The sequence below is a fragment of the Caloenas nicobarica genome, chromosome 2 (genome assembly GCF_036013445.1).
Source record: "Caloenas nicobarica isolate bCalNic1 chromosome 2, bCalNic1.hap1, whole genome shotgun sequence".
Taxonomy (NCBI): Eukaryota; Metazoa; Chordata; class Aves; order Columbiformes; family Columbidae; genus Caloenas; species Caloenas nicobarica.
Window position 1 is genome coordinate 32,270,061 of NC_088246.1, and position 20,242 is coordinate 32,290,302.

Consider the following 20,242-nt stretch of genomic DNA (forward strand, 5'->3'; position numbering starts at 1 on the left):
ATTAAAATATGAGTTGATTTGTGCTTACTCTAATATGAGGCTGAATATACTTGATAAAGGCATGGCACAAACTTCTAACTGAAATTTTGAAGTAAAGAAACCAAGAACGTTTATCTTGGTAAGATCCTGAACAATCTATGTAATTGTAAAAACAAGTTTAATATCATGCAGGTGTTCACAAGCAAATGGAGGCATGTTTTTACATTCATTATAAAGCAAGCTGCCATCAAATGTTGGCTCTATGTTTCTGTTTTTCTTTTCTATGTGGCGGCCAAAATCAGTGAATGCCAATTCTCCATTACAATGTCCACTCTGTGGGCAGATATCCTTACCGATGTTGTAGTGTTATCTATAAATAAAACTTTTTACATTGTATTAAATGTGCTGTCAAGATTAATTCAGTATGCTCCCTTTTAAATTACTTCTGATTTCTCTTAATTAACCTACTTGATCTGAAGTCCTTTCAAAACTGAGTTTTCTGGACTAGGTTGTGCATCACCCATGAAGCAGCCATCCCATGGAAGAGCTGAATGGCCCTTTTAGTGTGGAGTGGATCAGGAACTGATACCTTGTTCTCTGTGGTCAGTGCCCCAGCTGGGAAACTGCTTTCTGATTTTAACTTCTAGGTTTGGGGAACTTTTAAATTCTTTTCTATGTGATAGAAACTTTTCAAGCGGATGAGTGGGTATTGCCTGTACTCTAGCTTTATAACTGACTTCTGCAGTGAAAGGAATGGATGGGAAGCACCTGTAGCAGAACAGGGGTTGGAACCTGGGTTTATCATACCCTGGTGCCATAAAAATGGGTACCAAGCCATTCTTTCCCATCCCAAGGGAAGTATGTTGGCTATACATGGTGGCATTTACAGTGAAACTCAGGAAACTGAAGTAACTGTTACTTAGATTGTGAAGTTTCTAAATAGTATATTGGGTATAGAAATCCAAATTTCAGGTATCAGGTTCTTTATATGGATCTGGTCCTCTGGAGTTGTACAGTACTCTGACCTATAGTCACATGAACCTCTATTGCAATTGTTCATGTTAAAACAGTATTTCCTATTGTGTAACTGTTTTCAGGAGTCTGAGAGCCAGACAATAACCATTTTCAAACTGCCTACTAAAATGTTAAAATGTTTTCTCACTTCAGTAGTTACAGTTAATAAATACGGACGAAAAGTAATTTTATAACTTGTAGTTGTTCTTGTTTCAGCTTTTCTGGTGGGGCTTAAGTGCAGCGATGGGAGAGGATTGCTCATCGAGTTGGACTAGTCTTTTTATTTCTTCCTTCTGAAGATTTAGGTGGAGGCTCCTGAAGCAGTCTTGGAGACAGTACTGGATGGTCTTTTCCCATACCGTATGGTTACTCCATTTATCAAAATCAGTTTAAAACAACTGAGATTCTCTAGAAGATCTGAGAAGGAGAGATGTTCAGTTTGTAAAATCAAGTTAGAGTCTTATGGATATAATTGGAGCAGGCACAGAGAAGGCCTGGAGGGTGTCTGTTACAGCAGATGACTCTGTGTTTGTCATGTTTAGTGTGGCAAAAATGAAGGCTAGGAGTTAGGATTGCTGTCTATGAATATATTAGACAGGGTAGCACTGAGAAGGGAGAAGAGCTGCTGAAGTTAATGGGCAGTGTTGTCACAGGAACATGTAGGAATGGACATGAAAAATTGCACATGGGAGATTTGAAGGTTTCTAATAGCAAAATAAGCCCTATTAGAATCTCATACAAAAAGAGGAGAGGCTAAGTGTTCTTAAGATTCAGCTTGATATTTACTGTGGAGACATGATTGCTAGGAGGTCCTTCATGGTATGGAATTCCTACAGCAGTTACTGGCTGACAATGCTGCTTTGTCTCCTTTAAGACATTGCACCTTCCACCTTAACTTTCTAATGGCATTTCAGTGGCAGTGAAGGTTGAATATGCTTCAAAAAGAATTTTGGGAGAAAATGGTAATTAATTTTGTACACACTTTGAAATGTTGAAGTTTCTTTAGAAATAAAAATATATGGAATTTCCAAACAAGAAAGGAATGCGTGTGAAATGAAGAGTCAGGGAAACTGTGTGTTCTTTCTGTGCATCTAACAAAGTCTCGTATTTTCTGTAAAACTGTGGAACAAAGTTATGTGGAAATAGATGCAAATCCCTTTTATCATACATTGTGACATAGAATTTGCAGCTCTGGAGATAAAAATACAGTAGCAATACATCACTGGGTACCTTATCAGGTCCATGGCCAAACAGTGTCACAACTCAAGAGGTCCCTTTGTCAGATTCTCACAAGAACTCGTATTTCTAAGTAGTTTGAAAACAAACAAACACACACCCCACAATAAAAACAAAACAACAAACAAACCCAAACGCTCAAAACACTCTATCCTCTCCTCTCCCCAACCAAAAAAAAACCAAAACCTCAGCATGTCCACACAAGTCACATAGTTCTTATGAAGAGTGAAACTACAACAAGAAACTGAAATCTGGTATTAGAAGTCTGGGATACTATTGCTTATCTTTTGTTTTGGTGTGGTTGCCCTCCAGGGCAATCTTCTCAAGGCAGGAGCTTGCTTTGTTTATGCATATCAGTGAGTGAATTAAGTGGTGATGCTTAATGAATACCGTTTGACTACCTATCTTGATTTCTGAGGCAGTTTATTAACAGTAATTTCTATCTTGATTCATGAGTCAATTTATTAGTAATAATTTGTTGTTACGAAGTTAAGTATTGTTTACATTTGGAATGGAAGTATTGAAAATACTGAGAGAATGTATGTAATTTTTGTTTACTGAAAAACATGCTATGAAAGGGATGTGTCATTTCTGTGTTTAGAACTGTTGGGAGTAAAGCCTTAACTAGACTGATTATTTAAATAATATGCAAAATTCTAGATTAAATTTTGACTCTTGAAAACATAAAATGTGTTCAAATATTTTTAAGGCAAAAAGCTGCTATGAGAACTCATGGATGGACAGGCCTTCTGTGAAAATGCAGCAGGTGACAGGAGTTCTCTCCCTCCAGAGTTTAGCAGGTTTGCTGCAGTTCCCCTTCTTCACAGCCTTCCTGACCTCTTTCTCCTTTCCTTCTCCATAGGATCGTAATGAATAAAATAGTTTTCCACTGTGTCACAGTCTAACCCCTAACCACCTAAGGTATCTAATTCTTCTGCTTTCTGATGCTTGATGAAGAAGACAGGCTTCTGTCCTGCGCGAGCTCCTGACCACAATGTGGATGAAGTCCAGTCTGACCTTTTTCCTCCTTTTTCTACACTCTGTGTAGAAAGCTACTGACATTTTTACTTTATTGTATTTAGGCTATAACAATTCTGAGATCTTTAATTCACGAACTGTACCGATTCAGTGTAACAACCCAAAGTTGTCAGGAAAGATGATATTGAAATACCATGCAAAGCTTCAAACTATGTGTTATCTAATATGATTTTCATACAAGGCACTAAAATATCTCCCAATTAGAGTATCTGACCTTTTAAAACCTTTACTGGGTTTATCCTTGCCATGCTGCTGGAGTTAAAGGTTCCTATTCCGGTTTCACAGTTAAGGAAATGAAGTGTTTGGTGCCTCTATGATTTCCACCGCATTGCACAGGAAGACGGTGTCAGAACCACAAAACCATCCATCCTCTCAACTTTTGTGCATATTTTGGCTAATTTCCTCCTTGTCTTCAGCCTCTTTCTTCCCACACGCTGCCCTAGTATATGCTGTAGTGTAGTTTATAACCTATATTCATTTAAAAAATATAAGTGTCTGTTACCATGTGAAAGATATACCTAGGCCACAGGTGCTGTACTGTTGCCTTTCTCATTTTGGCATACGTAGTTCTGCTGTCTTAAAATGCTGCCATGAGTGAAGCCCTGCAGAAAGACAACTGTCAGTTTTGGAGACCGTTGCAGTTAAACCATCACTCTTTTAGGATATTTAACTCTGATGGTTATGACATTTTTCCAAAGTAACAGTGGAAAACTAGTGTCTTCTCCAAATTCTGGCTCAGGAAGTTGCTATACATTTAGCCCATCATAAATAAACTCATTAGGCAAGATCTAATTCCTGTCCTGGTTACCTGCCGTTACCTATTCAGCTTTCCGTAGGAGAGCGGGGTTAAGGTTCATTTCTTCTAAGAGGCTTTCTGCTGGTATAAAAATAATTCCAGGGAGAGCTGGAGCTTTTTCATAGAGGCTTTCCCATATTTCAGGTGCTAGAAAGTAAGGGTTTATGGTTTTGTTCGTCCTGTTTAGTATTTACCCATGTAGTTATGCACTTAGCAGAACAATGGATTGTCAGTAGGACAAACTATTAAAGTACATCTCCTAGTTTTATTATTGAAATTGCAGTTCAGTAAACACATAACTTCACATGCAGTAAAACAAGTAAATTACTGACTTGTTGGTTCACCTTTGTCTAACTTTAAGACACTTTTAAAAGTTCCTGATATGCATTTGTGTGAATTTTTGCAGATACATCATTTAGTAAAAATATTTAAATGACAAAAATGACAAATTTAAATAAAAATCTTCTATGGAAGATACATATTCAAATGCATACTGGGTCAAAGTATATCATATCACAACCAGACTGAAGAAAGGGAAATGAAAATGTGTTACAATATTCCAGGCTAAACTGGTTTATCAACAAAAGGTGTACAGAAGGGTTTTGAAACATTTTGAAAGGTTTTTCTGATTTTGTTTGTTGTTAGTGTTGATAAATTTTACCAGGCAGCAATATTAGATTTTTTTTTTTTTTTTTAACAGTAGAACAGTAAGCTCATTTATTCTCTTGTAAATAATCTTGTGATCCAGAAATGTAATTTCTGGAAAATTCATGGCTCCCTTTGAGCCTTGGACAGTGAAATTTGATTGAAGTTTAGATAGGAGAAAGAAAAGGTGGTACTCCTGCCAAGTTTTTGTCCATCTTATGATTTATAACTCTGAACATTGGAAATGTATCCTTGCCATAGAGCTGGAAACCAAGTAGCACTGGTCTGAGCTCACAGATGTGTCAGTTTTGAAAGGGCAAGCAACAGACTTCCTTATGCCAAAAATAGCTTTTGTGCTAAATTATTCAAGCTTAGTATTTGATCATAGATAAATGGAAAATAATATTTTGCACTTTCGACCTTTTTTGTATAGTAGGGGAAACCCAGGGTCATTTTAAAATTAGATGGGTTTTGTTAGGTGAATCTGAAATACCACACATTCAAAAACTCTGGTACTTGGCGCTGAAAAAAATGTTGTGTACTGTTTTTATTCTTCATGTGTGTTGGTTATATATTGATTGTAATGAAGAGAATATTTTAGTCTCCTGCAGCAGTTCAAGTAAGCTGTACTGCTTCTGCGCTTTTCTGTTGTTGAGTGTAAAATATGTATGAAGACATGTCTGAAGTGTAAGTACAGCGGGCCCTTGGGAGGCTCTGGAGCTGTACCTTGAGTAATTTCAGTCCAATGCTGACAAAATATTTACTGGTTTATTTTTGGTTTGTAAGTCTGTTTTCATCCATGGTCTGTGAAACATTCAAGGATGGTTCTTAACATTAGAAGTTCTCTAGCTTGATTATGTCAAAAGTACAAATGGTTCTCTTTAGTCTTGCAAATGAATATGGCTTTATTTTAGTAGCTGCTTTGGTGGCAGGCTCTAAAGGTTCCAGATAGGTTTCTATTAAAACATTTTGTGTTCAGGCACTTTTAATCCTCAGAATCATCCACTTTTAGAGCTGAAAATTTCCTTTTTCATTTTTCTCTCTAGCCCAAGCACTGGAGGGCAAATCCTACGTTTCTTCCTCTCATAAAGAAAATTTCTTGTGCCTCAAACATGTCACAGCTGGACAATCTTGTGCTCTCTCTGCTTATAATAACAAAATTCAGTTATTCAGCTTCCATGACCGGCTTCGTAAATTGTTTTCTGCATATATTACTCTGGACTGTATCAGAATAGTGATATATTTTTTACGTTGGTGTTTTTATACTAATGGAAATTGCATGTTGTTATGCATCCATCCATCCAAAGTTTACTGTAATTTACAAGCTGTGTTGTGAATTGTAATACAGCTTACAAGGAAGACTGCCCTTAAAGCGTTTCCTCTTCAGACATGTAAGAAATAAAAATGCCGATGCATATCACAACTTTCCGATTTAATTGTCACTAGGTGGCAGAAAAATTGGAGGTCAGTATACTGGCATTAGAAAATGAAAATGCATAACTCTTGAATATTAAAAACCAAGTATGTGTCAAAAATCTGATAATGTGGAAACGGTGCATGAGAGCAAGAGCCAGCTGACCAAATAAATGACAAAATTTTGCTGAATAAGTGGAATAATTATAAATTTGTCTGTTATCAGAATTTCTGTAAACAAAGCTAAATTGTGACCCCCCTACATTGCCTTTTCTTTGTTTTAGTAATTGGGTGTAAACATCTTCTCAGCTGTTTATAGGATATAAATAAACAATATTAAGCTATCTCAAAAAATATTCAGAATTCATAAATGAAAGGATAGGAAATGCAAAACTTAAGCATGCAAGATATAGCGACAACTCTCTTTTCCCCTGCATATAACATATTTTACTTGCACATGCAGCATACATGGAAGTCTATCTTATCTCTTTGTGTAACATAACTAAAACATTAGTGACATAAATATCATAATTCTCAATTTGTTTTCTCCTGTGGCTCTAAGTACAGAGCAATCCTTAGATTAGTTTTATTAATGAAATGTACAGTTTCTGCTATCTAGTAGAAGTGCGGCTATGTACAAAATATGCAATCGATGAATGTTTTTTCTTTCTAAAAAAATTGATTGCATTTTTTTATTTGTGTTATTTAACTTTCATAAACACTTTTCCCTTTACAGTCTAAGAGATAGTGGATAAAAAATTTTCCATATGCTCTTAAGTAATTGAGATAGCTACAGTTGCACATAGGTGCATGGACACATATAGTATTTTCTCCCACTTAAAGTGGATCTTTTGCCAGTGTAAACAGTTTAGCGTATGTTAATGATTTAGGCAAGAGTTTAATATTAAACTCTGTTTTTTCAGTAATGCCCTTCTTGTCTTGTTTTGGCTGGTAAACCTCATGTTGGAGGTTGGCATTTGTTGCTGAAGTGAGTAAGACCACCCCCCTCATGAGAACAGTTGTTTTTTAAAGTAATCTAGAACAGACTAGTTGAATTTACAATTCTACTGAAGAGGTTATGAAACAGTCTAAATTGGCTCTGACTGCAAACTTTGACCTGTTTGGCTGAATTGTGGGAACTGTGCCAAAATTGGATATAAAGCAGTTCTGGGAAGCTCTTTAAGATTAAATTCCAGGGCTGCATGACTGATGTGCTAATGATAAACTTGTGGTATTAGACAAGTTTTACTTCAATACAGTTTTAGACTTGAACAGATCATTCACCTAAAAGCAGAATTTATCTCTAGCTTGATTTAAGTACTGTGTTGCATCTCAATATGATTTTAAAAGGCTCAGTTAAAATTTAGTATCTTGATATTCCTTTATCTGCACCTCCCTGTGGTGGGCTATCCTGGCTTCTCAAAAACTTTTTGCTATGCTTTTTATCTGGGGAAGAAAAGGTAAGAAGGAGAAAAGGTTTTAACTGCAGAGTATCTAGGTGTGGTTTCCATGAAGCTTTTCAGCCAGCAATCACTGCATCGGTTTGTGTTCAGCACTCTTATAACATATGGCTGATTTAGGTGAATTTTGATATGGAAAGTCTTTAATCATACATTTCTTCACTCATTTAGTAATAATAAGAGACATTTGGTGTGGAAATGCTCAGGTTTCAGTTGAGAATAGTCTCTCTAGCCTCCACAGCTGAGCACCAACAAATATGGTATATTTTCTTCTTCTGTGTTAGAAAGAGTTCTTTGTTCCCTCAACACAGAAAATACTACCCTTTTTTTTTTCTTCTTCTTCTTTATATTGTTCACTCTGATGCTTTGCAAAAATGCACTTTTTTCAAATTAAGTAGTTCCTAGATTTGCAGAAAATGCTATAGTAGAACTTGGTTCGGCTGAGTATTGTCAGTGTCCTGATATACACTGTTAGGGATACTCATCTCTTGTTCTATGGCCAGGCAACCAAATATTCCATAAGATGGTAGTCACGTAGAGACTAAAGGCAGTTTTATTATATTTCATTTTTACTGATATTCCTTTTGAAGATTTGTCCAAACATTGTAGGTGTGTCACTCCTTTCATGGAAAGGAGAACTAGAACGGTTTTTGAATGCCTCTTTATATTACTTTAAGAAGTTTAATTGCCAATATTATTTTCTTAAAGTAATAGTAGACAAGTATTTGTGTGTTAAATCAGGGTTCTATATGAATGCCCATCACAAAGTTGGCTAAACATTTTCTGACATTCACCTTATGCTGAATTCTCTGCATCTCCAGTTACTTTATTAACTCTGCAACATGTAGTACACGTAGTGCCCTCTCAAGTATGTCACTAGAGGGTATTTTCACTTGCTCTGTGACAATTTTGTTGTTCTCTCGTGTTGTAACTTCTGGTAAGCAGAGTAAGGAATCACTGTTTACAGGACTTCTGCTGAAGGTCCTCTGTAGCTACAGGTCATTGATTTTGCAGTCTGAACTGAATGAAATAGTGGGGCTGGGACTTCAAAGCTGCTGGCTCTCAAGTGAGGAAGCGATGGCAAAGGTTCTTGCTGAGAACAGGAGTGACAGCCTGGAAGGAAAGGGGACACCAGTTGTTGTGGATTGCAGTTTGGAGGAGCATATCTACCAAATAGAAAGTGTTTGAGGGCGAGGCCTTTTCCATCCAGGTCTAGGGCCTCTCTTGGAGGACAACATGGAGATTAAATGAGATGGTGGATAGAATCTTTAACTTTTAAGAAATAATTTTGCTCATATTCTTTGCTATGATCCTATTGTTAGGAGTTAAGATTATTGCATTACATAAAATCTATAAGCTTACAGGTACTGAGGGAGAGACTTGAGGGTTTTGTTTCTGACTGGATCCACTGAGTAATCATAGTTGTTGAATGTGTCTTAGTTCCTTTGAAGAAAGGAAGAATCAGAGAATTTTCTCCCATTAAATGTGGAAAGTGATAGGTCTAATATTGAGGCCAGTTGTTATTCCTACAACTCCAGCAACTGCAAAGCATACTAATTTTCTGCACCATAACAAAGAGAATGATTTCTGAATATCTCAACAAATAGTTCACGAAATTCGTCTGTCATGTATTGTCAGTTGATTCAGCATGCTGCTTATAACTCATGCAGTTTAGGATATATCCCTAAGTACTTTTTCATACTGAATGCTATGCCCTGGAAAGAAGAAAGACTGCTTAGTACCTGCTCTCCTTAGGTATTGAAAACAATTTTTCAATGAATACTTAAGTGGTTTTGAAGTAAAAGATGGCTTTTGGCAGAACTCAGTTGTTTGAATTCTGTTCCAAACCTGAAGAAGTAGTTTTATGTCAAACACTTTTTGTTTCTCAGATATATTGTTAGTCTAATAAAGTACACTGCATCTCTGTGCGAATGTCTCATCACCTGACTGTAACAGCTGGAAGCAGAGATGAGGAGCTGGTAAACTCTGATGTTACTGTTGTTATTTAATTTGTCTTTGTAGATGTAATGTAAAACTGATTATCTTTTACATTTCCTGGTTTGGGTGCTAAAGCATTTCACAACTGTAAAACAAATGTACGAGAAAATATAATGTTGTTCTGTGTTTAGACAATCTATTAAAGGTCACTATCTAGTTTTGTTGTCTTTGGGATTTAGCTTTTACTTCAAATCAGGAAAGTCTGGGAAATAGAAATGATGCTTCTTGCTGAACACAGGATTAAGTGACAATCATTAACCTACTTAGAAAGCATGTGCTTACAATTTAGCCCTCTTGCTAAAATTGTGTAGCAGATTTTTTTTTTTTTTTTTATTGCAGGTATAAACAATTGTGCTTTATTTGTTATTGGGTTAACATTATGGAAAATTCTGAGAAGTACTTTGATTGTATCTTTCATGCCTTTTAGAGTAAATATAGAGATCTTTTTTCTTTTTACGGTAGTATTCATGTTTCAATTTCCTGTGGCTAAAAATTAAGAGAGGCTAGGATGAAACATGTCGTACTTAATTCAGAGATTCAAAGATTGTAAAGCAATGGACTATTGGGATTATTTGATCTGACTACATACGTAACACAGACTATGAGATGTAGCAGAATACCTGGCTGATTTTAAACTAGGTGAAGCTGGCGAGGGGCCTGGAGCACAAGTCTGATGAGGAGCGGTTGAGGGAACTGGGGCTGTTCAGCCTGGAGAAAAGGAGGCTGAGGGGAGACCTGATCGCTGTCTGCAACTACCTGAAAGGAGTTTGTTGTATGGAGGGTGTTGGTCTCTTCTGCCAAGTAGCAAATGATAGGACAAGAGGAAATGGCCTCAAGTTGTGCTGGGAAGGTTTAGATTGGGTATTAGGAAAAAATCTGTTCACCGAAGTGGTTGTCAGGCATTGGAACAGGCTGCCCAGGGAAGTGGTTGAGTCACCATCCCTGGAGGTGTTTAAAAGACGTGTAGATGAGGTGCTTAGGCTCCTGTTTTAGAGATGGACTTGGCAGTGCTAGGTTAATGGTTGGACTCTATGATCTTAAAGGTCTTTTCAACCAAAATGATTCTGTGATTTTAAGTTTACTGTAATATTACCTTTGGATGAATTACCCTTATGAGCTTTAGTTCTCTTTATCATCATCTGTTACTATATCTCTAGCTGGTATTTCTGAAGCTATGGCATTGTGCACTGTGACTAAGTCTCTTCAGAATTACTGCTTTACAAGAAGGCCCTCCCATACTGGAAGGCCAGCATTTTCTGGGATCTGGTACCTTTCAATTCGACTGTGCTGAATCACACGTTGCAAGTTTGCATCCAGCTAGCCGGGGTTGCTCAGTGTCAGGGACCTGTGTTGTCTCTGTTTGTTACTCTCAGTGTGTTTGTGTCAACCTAAAATCTTACTAGCAATTTTTGTCAATGTTTTTATCAAAGTTTGCTTGAAGAGTATTGATAAAGAAGTTTAATCACACAGGGCTGGTAATTACCATACCTTAATTATATTAGCATCGTAAACTTTACAAGTTGTATTTATATTTTTTTTAATAGAAGTTTATACCTAGTTTGAATACTGGTTTTTATTTTTATTTTTAATACTGTCGTCTTTTAAATATTTAATATTCAAAGTTCTTTTTCATCAGTTTTGTTGTTTCCCCAGTAGGGAATTCAACAAGATGTTTTTAAAATCTTGACTAAAATTTATCAAGTCTTGTTCATCTAAACAATCCATATTCAGTCACTTCTGCTTAGCTCTGTTGTACTGAAAAGACCTTCATTGTGAACTTTGAATATTTCACTTGTTATTCTCAGAAGTATTAAATAGAAATATTTGATCATCTTTCCTGTTGTTTTTCCACATTATCATTTATATTTTTATCACTTCCACCTAAGAAGAAACCCATTTTGTTGTTGCATTTATGTGCTTCTAACTGATTTGACTTTTGATTTTTGCGAAATTGTGTTTTTCTAGTACCAGTTAAACAGAATCTAGTTTTTATTTAATGCATGGAATTCAGATTTTATGAAATCAAGGGAAGACCACACCTACCTAAGCAACATCCTGCACTTCAGATTTGATGCCACTTTATTAGCTGAAAAGAGGGATGATAAAAAATTTCCTTTCTGTAGATGGAACAGTTAACCTTTTTCTTACTTAGTCTTTAAAAGTGCGTGGGTGTTTTAGAGCTGTCGCTTAGTGATGCATCTCCAAACTCTCAGAATGTGAAGTCTCCTGTATTGCAACCTCTTTGCCTTGCCTGTGGGTGGTGAAGGAAAAAGTCCAGTGACTGGGTGGCTTGTAGAAGGCCTCTAATTTGTCTGTCAGAACAAGGTAAATCTATTTTTTGTGTGTGTGGTGTGTTGTGGTTCCCCACACACACCCCTCCGGAGTTTTACACCCTCAATAATTTCCAGTGTATCTTCCATTTTTTTTTACCCCAGATTGTCTGCAGTTTTCCATCTGTCTCAGGTTACAACAACTTGATTTCATCCATGTTCTGATTTCTGCGAAATGAGTAGGCTCAGCAAAATATGTAACTTCACATGTACCTATACGCACGCTTTGAAAGTTAGGAGGAATATAACCATACCAGTGTATAGGCTGTGTTTGAGCTCTGGAGATCTGTTAATCTGTTAATATGTAGAGCAGAACATCATTTACTAGTCAACCACCTGTAATTCCCCCCCCTCATTTATTATTTGCACATTATAAAAGAAAATTTTTTTTAAAAAGTGTGATTAGGTATCTTCACTTGCAACTTCTGAAGCTGACTATGGACTTTCTCAATAATCATACAATATAATTTAAAAGGATAATAAGTTTTCTTCTACTGCCAGTGGACTTCAGAGGGTTTTAGTGAATATTCTAGTTCTCCTTTTAAAATAATGCTGAGGAAAAAAATATTGCTACATCTTCCACTCACTTGAATTTAAAATTAATTTGCTATTGCAACTGTGTGTGGAATACAACAGGACTTTTTGGCTATCTGGTAGGAAGAAGAGCATTAAGGTTTTAATTTCAAAGCAAACCCTCAGATAAATTCCTGACTGATTAACCAGTTAGTGTCTTTCTAGAACATGTTTTTCCTCTGCGGTGCCTTTGAGGGGATATTTTAATGAAAACTGTCTGGCTTGAAAGTTGTTAGCTACAGTGATAGCCTAAAAAAACCTGAAAAGCCTGATTTATCTTTCAGTTAATACACTTAGTGTAAAATATCATTTAAAGTAGTTGAAAAGTAAGTGAACAGGAGTTCTTCAGGACTGCTGGCTAAAGTTCTGAGCAGATGAGAAATGAAGGTTTTCAGCAGGTTGAAAAATCCTTGGGAATTTAGGGTGAATATCTCATGACATAAACTTTTGTTGTTTGCATTTTACAGAAGTGCAGTTGCTTTTATAAATTTCCCTTGCTTTGCAGTTTAGAAAGTTTGGGGTTGGATGGGGGTGGGAGTGTTGTTTAGCTTTATTGTAAAGGTTTAAGGTAAAATTAATCAAGTAATTTTAGGCTATTTAGACACTACAGATGTACTCGGACTAATTTCAGATTTTGAGATTTTTTCTTTTTAGAACTATGTGGAAAGTAGATAAATTCTGAGTTATGGACAATCTTTGAGTATCTAGTTTTACTTGATAGCATCCTATTTATAGGAAGACATGGTGCAGAGATGGGAGGTTGTATGTCTTTCAGGTACTTTGTAGCAATTTGGTCTGATTCTTCATCCCTTTTTCACTGAGTATTTTTTTAATTTCAATTGGATGTATTTGTGAACTGAATAATGATGATTCATTGTTATAGTATTTTATCTGAATTTGGCAAGTTTGCTTAATTGTCGAAATGGTTAAAATTTAACTATGGCAGAAAGAAAAGCTTTTTTGTTTGAAATGCTTTTTTTCGTTTTTCTTTAATGCGTAATATGTGTTTAGGGTTCCTGTTTCTTTCCTTCCTTTCTCTGAAGGGCACTTTAGGTCTAGAGCAGGCTTATATCTGAAGTACCATAGTTTGATGCCTGAAATAAAATGGGATAAGAGTAAGTACAAGTGTTGTCATACCTTAAAACAGAGTTGTTATCAGGTTAAGGAGGTAATTGAATGAAAGAAAATAAAAAGTCCTTTAAGTCCTCACTAAAATTGAGCCTTATAATAAAAAGAAAGAGAAGAAAAAAAAAAGCAATAAACTAATGAGATTTGGATTGATTTCAATAATACTTATTCTGTTGTTGAAGTATTATAGTTTAGAAAGGAGATGAATGACAGGTTTGAGGGGTTATATCTAAAGGTAAGGAAAAAGTCCGACACTGAAACAGAAATCTTTCGTTAGATTGACTTTATAAACGTTTTTAAAATATATTTTTTTCTCACAAAAAATAGTGCATCGCATAAATTTCTAGTGATCCTTTCAAAGATTCAAAGATCACTCAACTTTTTTCTTTTTTTTTTTTTTTTTTTCTAGTTGCATTAAAATCTTCTAACTCGACAAGACCAGAAAGAAACGGCGTTCAGGAAAACTGTAGAACAGCAAAATGTGGAGAAGGGATGCAGATCCTGGAAGGAGAACTCTTATTGCAGGTGTGTTTTGCAGTGGATATATGTTGTGGTTTAACCCCAGCCAGCAACCAAGCACCACACAGCCACCTGCCCACCCCTTGACTCCTGGTGGGATGGGGGAGAGAACTGGAAGGGTAAAAGTGAGAAAACTCACATGTTGAGAAAAAGGCATTTTAATAAGTAAAGCAAAAGCCACATATGCAAGCAAAGCAAAACAAGGAATTCCTTCACTACATTCCATGGGCAGGCAGGTGTTCAGCCACCTCCAGGAGACCAGGGCTCCATCACATGTAACGGTTACTTGAGAAGACAAACGCCATCGCTCTGAACATCCCCCTGTCGCTGCTTCTTCCCCCAGCTTTATATACTGAGCATGATGTCATATGGTGTGGAATATGCCTTTGGCCAGTTTGGGTCAGCTGTGCCCCCTCCCAGCTTCTTGTGCACCTCCTCACTGCCAGAGCATGGGAAGCACTGCATAACAACCACTAAAACATCAGTGTGTTATCAATATTATTCTCATACTAAATCCATAATGCAGCACTATACTAGCTACTAGAAATAAAATTAACTTTATCCCAGCTGAAACCAGGACAATGTATTATACAAAGATTTACATTTAAAAAAGAAAAAGGGATTCTATTGTATTTAACATACCAGTTATTCACTGGTGAGATTGAAAAAGTAAGTTTTCTTATTGTCAAGTTGTGTTCTTATTTGCTTTAGGTTAATATTATACAGCTCCTGCAATTTTCTCCAGTGGTGGTAGTGATTTGAAAGAGCAGGTGTTAGACTACAGGGTCCTCTTCACTTTTTCTGAGTCATTTTTTAGAGTTGTTTTTTTCCTGTCTCTTTGCATCTAGTGTTAATAAAGAAATTAATATAAAGAAATTATCTTCATAAAGGTCAGATAGGTTAGTCATCAATTGTAAATTTGGTGAGTAGTCACCTAAAAAAAAAAAATTCTCTTTAAAAGGCCTTGGGCTTTCTGGAATATCTTGCTTTCTCAGTGGTTTGAAAGAACTCAGAGTTCATAGTGTAGGTTCAGAAAAAATTTTAAAATACTTTCAATAATTTTAGCAACGTGAACTAAAGGAAAGTAATGAAAAACAGAGCTTTTTAAAATCATATAGTCTTTTTTATAGTCTGTTTTGATGTCCCAGAGTGTCAAAGCATATGAAATATAACGATATACTAGGTCCACATTAAACTCAAGGAATGACTAACATAAGTATTCCACTGTTTTAATTAGTTTAACAAAATAGATTTTATTATGACTTTGATACAAAGTGCAAGTCAAATTATGAGGTCTTAGAAATTTTTAAAACATCTTCATTCTCACCAGTAATGAACAGTTTTGTAATTGCCTTGTATTAGGAGTATTGACAGTATTTTTGTGGGACAAATATTATCTCCAATGTACCAGAATAATAAGCGCACTGAGAAATTTCATTATGCTTTTAAAGATAAGGGTTGCATTTTGCCGAAACCCCCATCAGAACCGATCTCCCATTTATTCATATATCCTGGATACCTGCATGTTTTAAGGAACTTCTAGTAATTCGTTGCATTAGATTTTGGGGCAAACAACTTACATTTTACAGAATTTTTGGCTTACAGAAGGCATCTGGTATCAGCAGTAACAATCCTGTTTCAAGATGAACTACATATTGCAGCCACTGTAAAATGTGATTGAATTCCAGGTACAGGAGCTGTACATAGCTTTGTATGAAACAGAGCAGAATAACCAATTTTAATGTGTGGGCCAGAATTAGATACTGTGCTGCTTGCAGATTTTTTTATATCAACCACTTGAGGTGAAATGCCCTGCAGAACAGGTCAGCAGAGGACACAAGCACCTGCTGTTGTGGTGTTCTGCTCGCTTGGAATTACTTTGAACTTCATCAAAACCAAGGATTCTATGTAACTACTCTCTTGGATAGCCTGAGCTACTTAATTTCAGATTATTATTACATTTTTTTCAGCTCATACTGTATTCAGCTTATATAAAGAATTTTTACAGATCTCACAACTGTTTGTGAGAACAGATTAAATGTCTATGCATTCAAAAGGAGTAGTTCACACCATTTAAAGACAAGCCATTTAATCAGATATTTAACTTGATTTAATTAGACCATGTAAAAGAACAAGAAATAGTAAAACCATTTCTCTGCAAAATATGGAAAAGCAGTTATGGTGGTTACCATAGTGTGGGGATATGGGAGTTAATGTTTGTGGAAGAATTATGCTAGTTTATAATAAAAATATATTCGTATGTTGATACAGTAAGATATAGGTTATCCTTCACTTACTTTACATTTTCTATGTTACAATAATTTTGCATAATAAAGAGTTTTAAAAAATGTGTTTTGAGTATGCTGGCCAAATTTGACTTTGAATGCAGCTGAGGAAATTAAGTGGCACAATATACTTAATCCAGTCCCTTGAGACAACCTTTTGTTAAATCTTGACTGGTATCCATAGAAGTAAATCAGCACCTTTCAGATGAGCTGCCAAGTCACAAATGTACTGTTTGCTATCACAACAATTGCCGTGAACCATATTGATTTGGAGTTCAGATAAATGCCCTTTGCGTGACTTGGAGTAAGGAGCCGCTTAGTCTGCTGCTTCACGAAGGGGGAAATCTCTTCAAAAACATTGTTTACTTGCAACAGTCTGCTTGTGCAGAGGTTTTCTATTTTAAGTAAGCTATAAAATGTTTTCTTGGACTATGTGGGGGATCTCGATCGCTTGATTTCCTGTCCACTTGGGCCCATCTGCACTATGAATAGAACAGATTTTGGGAATGGGTTTGTGACATGGCTCCCATTCATGCTGTGGGCACCTGGCTGGACCGAAGGCTCGAACCACATGAGCATTGTGAACTATGGTTGATTTTAGATGAAACTATAGTTGTTCATACTGCTGTCCCTCATCTCCTACAATCAAGAGTAATTAAAAGCCGTCAGTAGGCTTTGTCTTCTCCCCTGAATTTTCAAAAAGAACTTTTTTTTTCATTAGATGCAGTTTTTTCTGTTGCGTCATGTGTACTGTAGAAAGAGGCAGTGAAGAATCTTTCTGTTTGTGCTGTTAGATAATATGTTTTTGCATACTTCACATTTTATTGGGAAAATAGGGTATAGGTAGACTTACAGCCACAATAATTATCTGGAATTTTGTCTCTGAAGCTGACAGATTGGTGTATTTCCTCCCCAGGCATTAAATGGTTTTGTATTAGTTGTTACAGCCGATGCTCTGGTTTTTTACGTCTCTTCCACTATCCAAGACTACTTGGGGTTCCAACAAGTAAGTCTATTTTTTTTTCTTCTATTTTTCTTTCAGCGGTTTTACTTAATTTTGGAGGGCATCCGTGTACATATTTAGAATCTGATAGTTTGTGAAATAAAAATCTCGGTTGGGTATTTTGGGTTGGATTATTTTGAAACCATGTTACTTTTTCTGTCAGCTTACATGGATGAAACGGGTCCTCAGGCCAAGCACAACAGGAATATAATTTCCAAAGTTGAGTTAGGCAAGATAGGAAATTTTCACACTTAATTAGTCTTTACTGGAACAACTGTTTGAAATTTATACTGTGGTGTTACCCAGTTTATGATGCTGAGTGAGACATAATTCAAGGGGAAGGTAATTCTTTTAATAGAAACCTTTCATACAAAACTAACTCCATATGCCTTGAAGTTTTAAGTATCAACTGGATGATTTTAATATTTTTAGAATTTTACTGTTCTCTTGCTTGTATTTACTTTATTTACTTATTTATTTCAAAACCAGCATTTGCTATTTACAGTTTATGGAGCAGATCATGTATGGCTAACTTCCTTGGGCTTGCAAGCCAGGTACCAAGGTAGTAAAGACCAAGACCCAGTGAGCACATGTTGCCCTTCCTTAGAGAACTCCTGGGATTAGTTAAGATGATAGAAGCTGAGTGATTGTTATCAGTTTGTATGTTTGTGTACTGGACGATGATAGATTCAGTTGCTGTCTAAAAACACGGAGAAACTCTGCTTGGTCTGCAATTTTAGCTAACTGATAAGAGATTGGGGAATGTTCGCATAAAAGAAAATGTTCCAAACAAAATATAATTATTCCTGGGGTCACAGATTCTTTCAGTGTTGGGGAAAAAAAAAAAAAAAAAAAGATTGGAAAACAAATTTGGCATACAATTTGTATAGTAATACCAATAAATTGAGTGCATGATAGTGACTTAAAGTCTTGAAGTTCCAAAAATTAGCATTTCTACAATTTATTTTGGAAAATACTGATTCTTTTATGAAGTTCACCAAACTAAAATCTGAGCCAGGCTTCTGCTCTTGCCAGCTCCTCTTAATTACTGTAGATCTATATTTTATTTCAAATATTTTCTATTTCTGTAATGGCCGAGTTTTCAATCCATGTAGAAAACACACAATTTACTTCCTCTCCATTGACTGGGGCTTTTCTTGAATATCTTGGGTTGGCTTTTTCCCCTTAATTTCTTTCAGCCACTGATCCTGGCTGTTGTAGCTTTGCGATTTAGATCACATTCCTAGCCATGCAATTGGTGGTGATATAAGAGAATCATCATAGAATCATTTAGGTTGAAAGAGACCCTTAAGATCATCGAGTCCAACCGTAGCTTAAATCTAGCACTAAATCATGTCCCTAAGAACCTCATTTATACATCTTTTAAACATCTCCAGGGATGGTGACTCAACCACTTCCCTGAGCAGCCCGTTCCAGTGCTTCACAACCCTTTCCGTGAAGGAATATTTCCTAATATCCAATCTAAACCTTCTCTGGCACAACTTGAGGCCATTTCCTCTTGTCCTATCACTTACTACTTGGAAGAAGAGACCAACACCCTCCATGCTACAACCTCCTTTCAGGTAGTTGTAGACAGTGATAAGGTCTCCCCTCAGCCTCCTTTTCTCCAGGCTAAACAATCCCAGTCCCCTTACTTCCCTGGTCCTGCTGGCCACACTATCATTGAGCCACGCTAGGATGCTGTTGGCTTTTTTGGCCACCTGGGCACACTGCTGGCTCATGTCCAGTCACCTGTCAACCAAAACCCCCAGGTCCTTTTCTGACAGGCAGCTTTCCAGCCACTCTTCCCTGAGCCTGTAGCGCTGCCTGGGGTTGTTGTGACCCAAGTGCAGGACCTGTCACTTGGCCTTGTTGAACCTCATACAGTTGGCTTCAGCCATCAATCCAGCCAGTCCACATCCTTCTGTAGAGCCTTCCTACCCTCCAGCAGATCAACACTCCCACTAGACTTGGTGTCGTTTGCAAAACTACTGAGAGTGCACTTGGTCCCCTCGTCCAGATCATTGATAAAGAGATTAAACAGAACTGGCCCCAATACTAGGCCCTGGGGAAAACCATTCTTGTCTGGCCACCAACTGAATTTCTATTCATTCACCACAACTCTTTGGGCTCAGCCATCCAGCCAGTTTTTTATCTATCGCAGAGTCAGGCCATGAGCTGCCAGCCTCTCCAGGAGAATGCTGTCGAAAACAGTGTCAAAGGCTCTACTAAAGTCCAAGTACATAACATCCACAGCCTTTCCCTCATCCACTAAGTGGGTCACCTTGTCATAGAAGAAGATCAGGTTGGTCAAGTAGGACCTGCCTTTCATAAAGCCATGCTGACTGGGACTGATCGCTTGGTTGTCTTGTATGTGCTGCATGATGGCATTCAGGATGATCTGTTCCATGACGTTCCCCGGCACCAAAGTCAGACTGACAGGTCTGTAGTTCCCCGGATCCTCCTTCCAACCCTTCTTGTAGTTGGCAAATGTAATGCCCATCTATCAGTCAGCTGGGACCTCCCAGGTTAGCCGTGATTGCCGATAAATAATTGAAAGTGGCTTGGTGATCACCTCCATCAGCTCCCTCAGTACCACTGGGTGGATCCCATCTGGCCCTAAGACCTAGGTGTGTGTAAGTGGTGTAGCAAGTTGCTGACCATTTCCCCTTGGATTACTGGGGCTTCATTCTGCTCCCCATCCCTGTCTTCCAGCTCAAGGGGCTGGGTACCTGAAGCAAAACTGGTCTTACTGTCAAAGACTGAGGCAAAGAGGCATTTAGTACCTCAGCCTTTTTCTCATCCTTTGTCACTATGTTTCCCCC

At 37.1% G+C, this 20,242-nt stretch overlaps 1 protein-coding gene across 3 annotated transcripts in view; it reads left to right on the top strand.

The window, feature by feature from the left end:
* AHR (aryl hydrocarbon receptor) overlaps positions 1-20,242 on the top strand; it is a 66,951-nt gene that overhangs the window by 26,871 nt on the left and 19,838 nt on the right. For all 3 annotated transcript variants that reach the window (XM_065627473.1, XM_065627474.1, XM_065627475.1), the window contains 2 exons: positions 14,020-14,135; positions 17,331-17,420. In XM_065627473.1, coding sequence (XP_065483545.1) covers positions 14,020-14,135; positions 17,331-17,420 — 206 coding nt within the window. The remainder of the gene's footprint in view (positions 1-14,019; positions 14,136-17,330; positions 17,421-20,242) is intronic.